The 11,586-nt window shown below is 34.3% G+C and overlaps 1 protein-coding gene across 2 annotated transcripts; it reads right to left on the bottom strand.

Moving 5' to 3' along the window:
• Positions 1 to 3,832: 3,832 nt before the first annotated feature.
• On the bottom strand, positions 3,833 to 10,701 carry LOC140768806 (uncharacterized). Of its 2 annotated transcripts, none has more exons than XM_073109225.1 (9): positions 10,539 to 10,701; positions 8,880 to 8,964; positions 8,126 to 8,302; positions 7,900 to 8,005; positions 7,415 to 7,597; positions 6,287 to 6,452; positions 5,426 to 5,748; positions 4,356 to 4,445; positions 3,833 to 4,249 (listed from the first exon to the last, which is right to left on the bottom strand). In XM_073109225.1, the coding sequence occupies exons 2-9, from the start codon at positions 8,892 to 8,894 to the stop codon at positions 4,173 to 4,175; spliced, it is 1,137 nt and encodes a 378-aa protein (XP_072965326.1). In that variant the 5' UTR covers positions 8,895 to 8,964; positions 10,539 to 10,701; the 3' UTR covers positions 3,833 to 4,172. The 2 variants fall into 2 exon arrangements, with proteins under 2 accessions (XP_072965326.1, XP_072965327.1); XM_073109226.1 differs by having other exon boundaries at positions 8,126 to 8,290.
• Positions 10,702 to 11,586: the final 885 nt, after the last annotated feature.

Raw genomic sequence — 11,586 nt, 5'->3', positions numbered from 1 at the left:
AGTCACGTGGCGCCGAATCCTCTCTTAAATTTAGGAGAAGGCGTAGACTGCTTTTAGATGAGGCTGCGGATTTAATTTATTTATATTTTATTTGTTTTTTGTGTGCAAAATAAACCTGTTCATCTTTCTTTCTTTTTTACATTTATTAGAGATATAGGTTATATTTCAAGTATTTCGAATAGAATACCACCTTTTTTGAATGATAATTTGAAAGCTCACTTAGTCTGAAATTTTATTAATTGCTCCCTGAAAAGCTATAAGGAGGATAGGTTGGTGAGTCTGCCTTTCTAGTTAATCGAATTGATAAATTTAGCGAGTGGATTTTTCGAACTGGAAATGGATAGGGGAATATTAGCCATCACGTTGAATTTATCGACGAATTATGTCTCGACTTTACTCACTATATAGCGAATTAAGTCCCAGAGGAATCAAAGTTCATGTACCAGGCTTTGGTTCAAACTTCACCACTTTTTAACTTTTGACTCAGTTGGGTATCCGTAAATGGTGGACAAGATAAGGTTGTTCTGACTTTTACCTTATTAAATTTGGTGGATTCACACTTGGGCAATTTAGGCATCCAAGTTTGGCATCCACCTTTCAAGGGATTTTTGGCTTTTCTCTCTTTTGAGGGTTTATTCACGGTAATTTCTTATCTCTTTTCTTAGATACATTCTATCTTTCTTCAATCCTCCTTCGGTATTTCTTCTCTCACGCATTCTTTTAACATTCTCTTCTCATCACCTTTTGTAATCCTAATCACATTGCCCTCTTTCTCTCGGTCTATCGTCTTCCATGACGTTAAGTCTATAGAGTTAAAGGTGGGTGTGAGCGGGGTAGTGCTGGGTTTGCAAGATAGGGATGGGTGCGAGGGTTGGTTCCCTCTGTTAATTTTAAAATTTAAATTATTATTTTTTAAAATAATTATAAAATAAAAAATAATGAAAAAATAAATACAAAATGGGAGAACCTTTCCACGTAGTCTCGTTAAAAACAAAGTCCGTAAAGATAAGAATTTTGTTATCAACAAACAGATTATCATATATCTTGAGAACTACAATTAAAGATTGGACTTTATCTCATAAATATTCTCTACTCTACTCTGTATCTTTAATTTTGATTGCAGGAGCATTTAGCAATAAGTCAATCAATCAAGGTTTAGACTTTAGAGGTACCACGACTAGAATTTCTACAATAGAAAGCTTGTTGCCTTTTAAAAGTGACAGTCACATCTCACAAGCGAGATTCTTAATTTCTTTTAATTTTATTTTGCTATGTAATGTTGTTAGATTAATATTTATTTCACATTGATCATATAAATTAAATCGTCTATATAATAGCCTACATTTTTAAATATATTCAAAAGAATCATCAATACTGAATAAGCGGATCCGATCCATATAATTCATAACACCTAAATGTTGAATTTGAAGCATGTTATTCAGTCAAAATCATATGAATTCCGGATTAAATAACCAAACTTTGAGCTTAATAAATATTTTGTCATGCTTCATCTATGTTCGGCCAAAGCTCTCCATTTCTCTTCTACATCAAGTCATAACCAAATGTCCAAGATCCAACATTGACTACCTAAACTTTTTAATTATTTGATCTTATGGTGGAAATAACCAAACTTTGCTAGACTTTGGTGTTATCTTGATCTAAGTTCTCTAGGTAAACCACAGATTTTATGTTACATAGAAACAAAAGATAAAAAAACCGAACCTAGGGCGAAGATTTATTAAGAAACTAATCCACTTGAGCAAAAAAAAAAAAACAAGCTTAATTTGAGTGGAATTCCAATTTATTTGGATAATTGTAAGATATTGTCAGTATTAATCCTTCAAATAGGAGTTGGATTCCCGTACCAGAATCCAATGCTTGAGTTTGTCGATTGGTCGACAGACGGGACTGAGAATCCGGCAACATCTCCGCCATCGTCGCCGACAAACACTCTATTATAATAGAATACGTGGGCTGCTGTTTGCCTTCATCACTACGTGGTTTATTTTAATATTTTTTTAATCAAAATTATTAAAATTTTCTTAATAATTTTAGTTTCCTTTTTGTTAACATCTATGTTCGAAGTGTATTACAAGTGGGAAACTCGGCGCCGAAAAGTTGGCCCTTGTCTCTTGGAGGCTTATGCTTCGCCGAATTATATAGTATTTTAGGATAGCAAGCCACGTGGATTCTGTGCAGACTCACATGGGATGCATATGGACACTTTCACAACATTGCATGCCAAAGTGACATATATATATATAATTCTAGTTAAATAATATAGGGAGGTGACACATATATAATCCATATATATTATTTGGCATTTATATCGCAGAGTGATATATATATATATATATAACTATTGGATTGCGATAAAGCCACGTATTAATCTTAGATTTTTATACATACGTTCGTCTTCAAAAGCTGTTCTTTTAGATATATTATGTGTGAGCCTTATGGTGTGATATCTTGTTTTATTTGTCTTACTGTTATAATTAAGGTTGATGCTTGTTTGTCATCCTTCTATCTTTCCTCTTAATTTATGTATCAAACTATTTTATTAAATAAAATAAAATATATATTTAAGAGCTTTGTTTTTTTAAAAAAAAAACTCTAATTGTAGCTTATATTTTAGAGTGGATGAGATGAAAGCAATTCATGGGCATGCATGAAAGCTGATCTTTGGATCATCCAATTAATCCATTAATTTATTATATCTTATTCTTATTGCTATAGTGTCATTCTTATTATGAGCTTTATGAATTAACCATCATCCTGCTTATTAATTCACCAATCAAATTGGCCTTGGACAATAATAGCCATTAGCCAGCAAATAATTCTCATAATATAAACAGTTATAAATCATCATGGAATAATAGTATGCTCGGGAGGAATGAATACTACTATCATGATAAAATTTAGGATAATAATCCAGATTATGATGATAATTTTTGACATGATCTATGGCATACAAAATTATATTAGAATAATAAAACGCTATATAAATTTAAGGGCCCAGGATAACTACCTATTTGTCTAGGAATAAGAAGGAAGAAATACTAACCGACAAGTCGGCAGAATACCATACTTTGGATTAGATCCAGCCAAAAATAAAATAAAAAGGAAATTGATACATTAATTGTTTGGGTATTATATATATATATATATATATATATATATATATATAGAGATTTAGTGCCAGTCTTATCCATGTCAATAATTCGCCAATAATTCTCATAAAAATTTCTCTATTTGTTATTGATTTGTTTCCAAAACCGATGCAATTTGTAGCGATGCTTTTGTTATTTGAAAAAAAGAAAGAAGAAGAATCTGTGTCAATTGTTTCTTTCTTGTTTGAAGTGGTTAATTGTTTGTTTTCTTAGCCTATATTGCCTAGCATTTCATAAAGTCAAAGTGAATGAATAGGCAGCTAGAATTTCATCTTTTGAATCTTTTGCTTTTGTAAAACAAAAGAAATCTTTTACTTTTTATCAGGTTGGAATTTTATAAATCTTCTTCTAACACAAGGAGCTTCTCATTCACATTTTTGGAGGAGATTAAGCTCATAAACTAGATATATATAAATTGAACATCAACACCAATCTTCCTGTTGGCTACCCTGAGCTGCAGTGGTTGAGGAGAGTCTAGAAAAGGGAATATATGGATTTTTTTTTGTATGCCTTCTTGATCTTATATTTATGTGTCCAAATTACTTTTAAATAACTATTAGTTAAATCTGAAATGTGGGATTAGCTCACTAATTGAGTGATGCTTGTGATCACTACAGCATTAATCAGGTGACAGAACAAGCCACCATTTGAACAGCAAAGAGTCAACAGAGGATTCAGCAAAGGTGAATCATACCACTTTTAACTTGGTTAGATCTTTTCTTGCAACAAATATGAGCTCCTCCTGCCTATACCATCACCATTTATTTGAAGTTTCACTTTCACTAGTCACTCCAAAATTCTTAAATAATGACAGAGATAAATAACAGCCATCTTCTGCCAACATGACAGTGGCATAGGCCAATAGGATGCGGTCACTTCCTGTCGCTATTAAGCAATTAGCTTCCATCATGAAGGACATATATCAAGGAGATGCCGCCACTAAGCCGGCCTTCCAAGTTATACACAGCCTATCTAGGGGTAGAAGCTTGAAAAATGGAAGCTTCACTTTTGTTCTCGATTATTCTCTTCGTCTGATTGAGAGCATGGCCCATTGATGGCATCGGCGAAGTATTCTTCAACTGAAACATGTTGAACATACATCAGGAATTCCTCGGCAAAATGACACGTTAATATAGAAGACAGAATGTGCAGGAAAATACGATGCAATGTGAAGGTCAAAATTACCTATATCATCCTGATCAGGGGAGTCAAGTAAGATGTCAGAGTCCGACGGCAGGAATGGAGAACCAGAGTAGTTTTCAAGAGCTCCAAGATCTGATACAAACCATATATGTGCATATGATACAAGCAGGAAGAGAAGCAAACAATTAGAATTAGTGTTTGATAAATATGTAGACTTTTTTCTATGGCCAAGTTCACTGAACTTACTGCTGAAAAGATGAAAAATATGTTTTTTTATATTGGAAGCTACAAATTTGTATAGGATTCCTACATTATACTAGTGGAATTTAGCATAAAGCATAGAAAATCTAACTCCGCTTAAGCTAAAAGTAGCTGCTACTGTCCTAAAATTACTAGACTCGACACAACATCAGAGTGATATACCATAAACAGATTACAGTAGATCAGATACATTGAGAATTTCAAAACAGAGGATTCCTACGTTATACTGGTAAAATTTAGCATATAGTATAGAAAATCTAGCTCCATTTAAGCTAAAAATAGCTGCTGCTGTCCTAAAATTACTAGACTCGACACAACATCAGAGTGATATACTATAAACAGATTATAGTAGATCAGATACATTGAGAATTTCAAAACCCTTCTCGCAATTGAACTTATATATACTCAGTACTGAATATGTGTTGGCCTTCACAAATAATGGTCATATGAGAATGACCACTAGATTTGTTGACTCACATGATTCAAGCTTGCTTGGGGAAATCAATTTTATAAAAAGTGCATAGACTACATGGAAAAAGAACCCTACAGTGCTCAGTGGATGATCAACGCAATGAGGGTGCCTTAACCCCCAAGATGGACACTTGGAATACTACCATTTTACATTGGTAATCATCATTTGCAAACAAGGATTCAATCAACATTTCAATTGACAAGTTAGAACCTTAAAGAAAAACATGTTATTAGAAGCTAATAACTAAGATTAGAACAAAGGAAATCAAGGTAAGTGTATCTCAATGTTTCCCAGCTTCAAATCTGTTCACCATCTTTCCTTATATATGCTATGAAGAAAAGAAACTGAATGTGCATCAAATTGCTGAAATAAAATTTACCTCCCAAATTTGTCAAGTCTGCTGTTAGATCAGAAAGACTGAAGTTCCAAAGCTGTCCTAAGGATCTGATGGAGTCTCTTGAGGATCCAACCCCACCATCCTGTCCTAATTGCAGGGCTCCTGTATTCCCTACATCAGATGCAAAGGTTGCATCTAGTGTAGATGCATCCATGCCCAACCCTGATATCTCAGATGGAGTGAAAGGAAAATGGTTACTTGATGCCACAGATGCAGGACTCACGGCCATCTCTGACATTGATGACATAGCACTGCATGGAGGCACAGCAGGTGCAGCTTCAGACATACCATTGTCCATGACCATGCTTCAACAAGATCCACAGAATATTTAGTGACAACATAGGAGGCATATCCAAGATGCATAAAAAATATTGCTATTATTAACTTCTAGAAGAGTTTGAATTAGCGAAAAATCATATTATAATTTTCAAGATAAGCATTTGGAGATTTTCTTTTTTGAAAGTAGTGAAGAATATCCTCCTTTTAGTGGTGTTTTACTAACTTGACAAGATGAACAGCAACTGAATTATGGCTCCCAGTGAACCACTGTGATTTGAATAATGAGAACTAGTAAGAAATAGATGAAATTGTGTTTCATCTTTATACATAAATAAGGAATAATGGGATTGGAAATTAAAACCAGATGAACCATCAGACAAAAGATTGACTAAGAATTACGAAATGGTGATTTGATCATAGTCTGTTCTTTGCAATTCTAACATAGTGTACCATTATAGTAAGGAAATGTTAACATGGTCAGATGGTGTTATCATATTAACCATATACAAAAGAAGAAGAAATCAAAAAATGGACCCCAAAATGAAAAAAGAAAGATGCACTTACTCATTTCCTGAACTCATTCGAATTGGATGATAACCGCCTGCTGCAGGAATTCCATTCACCACATGACAACTGGATAAACCACAGCCCATAGACTCAAGATGAGGTTGACCTGAGGTTGGCATTGGGGGTTGCTGAAGCACTGGATATCCCATAGGTAAATTGTTGACTGCACTGCAAACAGGTTGGCATTGAATAAGAATGATAATTGCAAGCGAGAAACTGAACAAGAAATTTTTGATAGTGATGGTTTCAGAAACCAAAAGAGAACATGATATTCATGGAAATAAAGCACAATAAGTAAAATACATGACACTTTTGCAGATATATGAATGGAGTAGGATCTAGAAAAGTTTGCTTTAACAATATATAAACCCTTTAAAAGAACCCAATCGATTACTCACTTCTTGTCACAATTGATCTTTTTTTTTTCTCAAAAATTTTGATAATATTTAGTTATTTACTAGCCAACAAATTGGCAAGTGCAATAATACTCGGGTAACTGTAATTCAATGATGTTGCAAAAAAGAATAACATTAGTGGGAGGAGAAGCCTGTGGAGTTACATATAATCCTGGAAACTACACAAAGAAAAGGTTTTACAGGATACAAGATCAAGTAGGGAAGAATCACTTATCACCTAATTTTGCACTTCACATCTGACAGGATGAGATGGAGTAATTATACATAATGAACCAATTCACAATATAGTTATCACTACGGATGGCTTGTCAATGAACAATCTTTATTATACAGGATAGCCAAATATGCTTAATATTTAATTTCTAAACAACTACTATTAAATTGATCGGATAAGTGATAACCAAAACATCAATCAAAAAGTATCTCATCAACTCAGAATGGTAAAGTCTGATGAGTGTGGTACCAAGTTTGATGATTTCTTAGTTATATCTCAAAGTTACATTTTAAAGGTTAAAGAAGGGAAACAATCAAATAACTCAACTGGTCATCCCATCCCCTAATATTACATATAAGCAATACTGTGAAGGCTAACATTTTCATAGAATGGTTAAAGTCATAAAATTAAAAACTATATATAGTTTAGGATTCAAAATATTTTGTTTCTGACAGTCCTGTTACAAAGCTTAAAGCTTTGAGAAATAGAAATTACCAGGCATAGGATGAATCCCATTTTGTATAGGAGCCAATGGAACCTTAGTTGGCACTGGGTACTTCATCAGATGGTACTGGTGCTCCAATAAATGATTGAACAAGATGATCTGTTTTTTCAATTTCAGCCTTATATAGTAAGCCCTGAAAAACTCAGAGTTTTCCTCTTCCAGCTTCTGCCAAACTGAAATAATGAAGAATATCGGACAGGATGATTTAGAAAGAATATGAAGTTACATATCAGCTTGAATATTTTTCTACTTTTCAAAAAAAAAAAAAACATATTCCCCACTTCCATGAAAAAGAGTAAGTCAAGAAGTACTTGTTTGGCATTTATTTTTCAAACCAAATATTACAATGGAAAGGCACAAATATGCCTCCCTAACATTATGATTACTGCTTTAACTCTTAAGCATAACCAAAGAACTGTAAAACATATGTTGGCTTGTATTGAAAAAAGAGAAGGTTCCTTTGATTAAGCCTCACCTAGAGTAGTAAAACCAGGTTCTATTCTAGCACGAGTAGATAGAGTCCTGACTACTTCTCCTTTATTCATATACAGTTGTAAACATCGTTCTATCAAATTCTGAACCTGCAACAAATAGGTATGTTAATCCGTGAAAAAGTAAAATGACTATTTTAAATTTGGAAAGAAGAAAATTCACAAAATCTGTCATACTAAAAGCAACTGAGTTGGAAATGAACATCTTACAAGTTCGATATCTTCACGAGAAACCTTTCTATTGTCACTACTTGCAACTGATAATGAAGTAGTATCTGCTCCAGGAGCCTCAGGGGCCATGGTACTTTGCTGATTACCTTGTATTTCACCTGTCAGTTGTACTGATGGCTTTACCTCTTCCATGTGTTGGGGATCCTGTAGAGACTCCTGTTAGATGAAATGAAACATTCTACAGAGTTAAGGTAATATGGAAGAATCAGGTTTGCATCAAGAATAATTAATGTTGAGCAACAAGTAACCTCATTATTCTACATAGAATAGATTCATAGCAAAAAACCAGACTAGTCCTCATTTGTATAAGATTAGTCCCCTTAAGCAAAGAAAACAAGTGTTCAACCAAATATATTGTGCTATCAAGAATTTAATCAGTCATCCACTACTTCAGAAGTTGCTGACAAAACACTATGCCTACACTAGCAGCCGCTTGTAACAGCATAGCATATCGGGAAAAGATTCATTCCAGACATAGGCTGAAGACGCCAGGAAAAACCTGTATCCTACTGAATTAGTGGAGACATTTCAACATAAGGCAAACCTAATTAACAAATAGGTACTGCTGGAATTTGAACTAGGGGATGCTCATAAACCACAAGCCCCTAACTATCTAAGCGTGATCAATTTGTGACTCAACATGTTTATTCAGATTAAAAGGATGAAAATAAATGAGAAAAGTATGAAATGTATAATGGAGAATATCTAGCAATATATCTAACAAAAATATCACCTGCGACATCTTCATCTGATGCTATGGCAAAATGCAGCTACAATTGTCCGATTCACCAAAACAGGAATACTTCATTAGGTTTTTCCTGGAGAAAAGGTAATGTTAGTGGCTATAAGGACTACAATGTGTCAGTTGCACTATTCTTATTGAAACTACACAGTTTGGCAGAATGCTCTCTTTTACCAGTTCTTCTATAGTAAATCTGAAATTTCAAATAAAGGAACACGTTGGGGAAATTACTAAATAAATAGTTCAAAATGTTATTTATCAGGATAAACATGATATTCTTTTCATAAAGATTGAGATGTGCATTTGGCAGAAAAATATTTGTGCACTCAAGATATCCATGGTTACCTTCCACTTAACGTAATATAAATCTAGGCCAATAAATATCATCGTAACATTTTGATGGAGCTTTTCCGCTCAAATAGATAGAGAACCAATCTGTAACTGGTAATAAGACACGAGCTTTTTACATCCTTCACATAATTCTACAGAACCTTGTCTTTCATGCTGAGAATCTAAAACAAGTGTGGTACATCAATAATAGTACAACTTCATGTGATACTTCAACAAAAACCAAGAACTAGAAATATGCCTATTCTTATATTTACTAGCATACAGTAATGTATGCCTAGAAAGTGGCAAATTACAAATTGTTCAACACCTAATTCCTAGTAGTTAATCACGAAACAGATAAGTAGGTATAAGGGCTTCAAGGAGTGAGGTAGGCAATGACCCTTTTGCAAATTGTTAATATGCCTCAGCATCCGCCTTTTCATTAATAAGGTATCTCTCAAAACAATTTGTGTCAAAAAAACAGAAAATAATTTGACAAATTTTTCCAAACAGTACAGGTTAGCAACTGCTCAGCCTAGAAACACTTAGAACTACTAAGGAACAGAACAATCCTGTTGTAATAATTGTTATTCTGCTCAACCGATGAAACAGCATCAAGTAAAAAAAAATATTTGACTTTATCCAATATAGTCACTCCATAAAGCAACTTAAAGCACATTAATCCAACTAAGATTTCTTTCTCTTGTTTTTTGGGAAAATTTTCATCTTGAAGTATTCCAAAGGTCGCATCTTTAAATTAATGAATCCCAAAACAGAAAGCCACCTCAACCTCAAACAGAGCTCCGAGCTTCACATTTCCACATCTCACAAACATATGCATTTCCTCATTTGCTTTTGGGAAAATAAAAGTTCCTAGTTACAGTAAAAGCAATAAATCCACGAGATTCCATTCAAAACCGTAGAAAAAGAGAAGGAAAGAAAGGACGCCCTGCAACAAAATCAAACCAAAAAATTCACCGCACCTCATGCACAAACCTAGCGTCCATCTTTACATCCCAGAGAAGTTCCGGGACATCGGAACCACTTAGATTTTAGATTCAAAAGCAAAACCAACTAAAGGAGAGGAAACAAAAAAGGACCCAGCAAAGCTATCTGCTGGAAAATCTTCTAAAAACACAGAAATATAACCAAAAATGAAGAATTTTGAGAACAAAAGGTTTTACCACATTCCCACTCCCAATGGTTTGTCTACTAAACTTAGTTATTCATTCACCAACCCAAACCAGAGAACCCCAAAATACCAAGAATCCATCAAAGAAGCGAAAAGACTACGACAGATCTACCCCCATCAGAGCTTACCATCACGCAGTTGAGATGAACAAGGAGAGATTCTTTGGGTTCTACTTTCAACTCGGAGTATCCCCTCTCTCTCTCTAACCTCACTACAAACACATGGACTAGAGAGAGAGAGAGAGAGAGAGAGGATGGAAGTGGAAGGAGAAGGAGAGGGGTCCAAGCATTGACGCCGCCGTCCGTTATATATACGCCTTGTCTTCCCAAATAATTTATCTCTCCCCCCCCCCCCCCCCCCTCTTTTTCTCAAAAAGGGCCTCATATTAATTTTATTTTCTAAAGGGACGTGTACTTAGTTTCGCGGTCGTCTTAGGAGATACAGTAAAATATAGGAATACCGCACACGTCTCGGCTTCGCGACTCACGGCGTCAAATCAACTCCGTTAGATAAAAGAAAAAATTAAAAAAATAAAATAAAATCTCCCAATCATTTGCTCAAGGGTTTATGGGATGATTCACGAAATATCATCGTTCGCGCTTGGCTTTGTCCTCCCGCGTCTTAATCCAGCTTTTGTTGATCTCCACCATCACAAATCGCTAATTAAGGCTCACGTTGTACATTAATCACAATGGTAATGCTCAATTAACGAAGAGATAAATTTAAAATTAAATGTACTTAATCTGATATCGCTATCTTTAATCACATAGTCGGCTATATATTTACATAGCAACGAATGGGGGTATTTTAGAGAGATTAACTCGGTCAAGATTTAGGTTTTAGTAAGTCATTTTTAAAAGGGAAGATATTTATGGCCATGCGCATCTTGTCATAGAATATGACTTTTTATGATAACTACATTCTGGTGTATCTCGTGAGTGATATTACTGCCTACAGGTGTTAATTAAAGATTGGCAATCGCTCTTCTAAGATATGACGATCCAGTTAATTTTGTTGTTATCTTTTGGAGAATTGTTAATATCATAGACAAATTCTTCTTTTCCTATAACACCATCTTTCTTTGTAGATCGGCATGAGAAAATTTTTCTCCCTCACTTGCGTTCCGTCAAAAATAGGTTTAGATAGTAATATACTTTATCATGTACTTAAAAAGAA

This window comes from Typha angustifolia, chromosome 10 (genome assembly GCF_048772165.1).
Source record: "Typha angustifolia cultivar Huaian chromosome 10, ASM4877216v1, whole genome shotgun sequence".
Classification (NCBI taxonomy): domain Eukaryota; kingdom Viridiplantae; phylum Streptophyta; class Magnoliopsida; order Poales; family Typhaceae; genus Typha; species Typha angustifolia.
The sequence above is the reverse complement of the archived record's forward strand: the minus strand, read 5'-3'. Positions and strand labels throughout refer to the sequence as shown.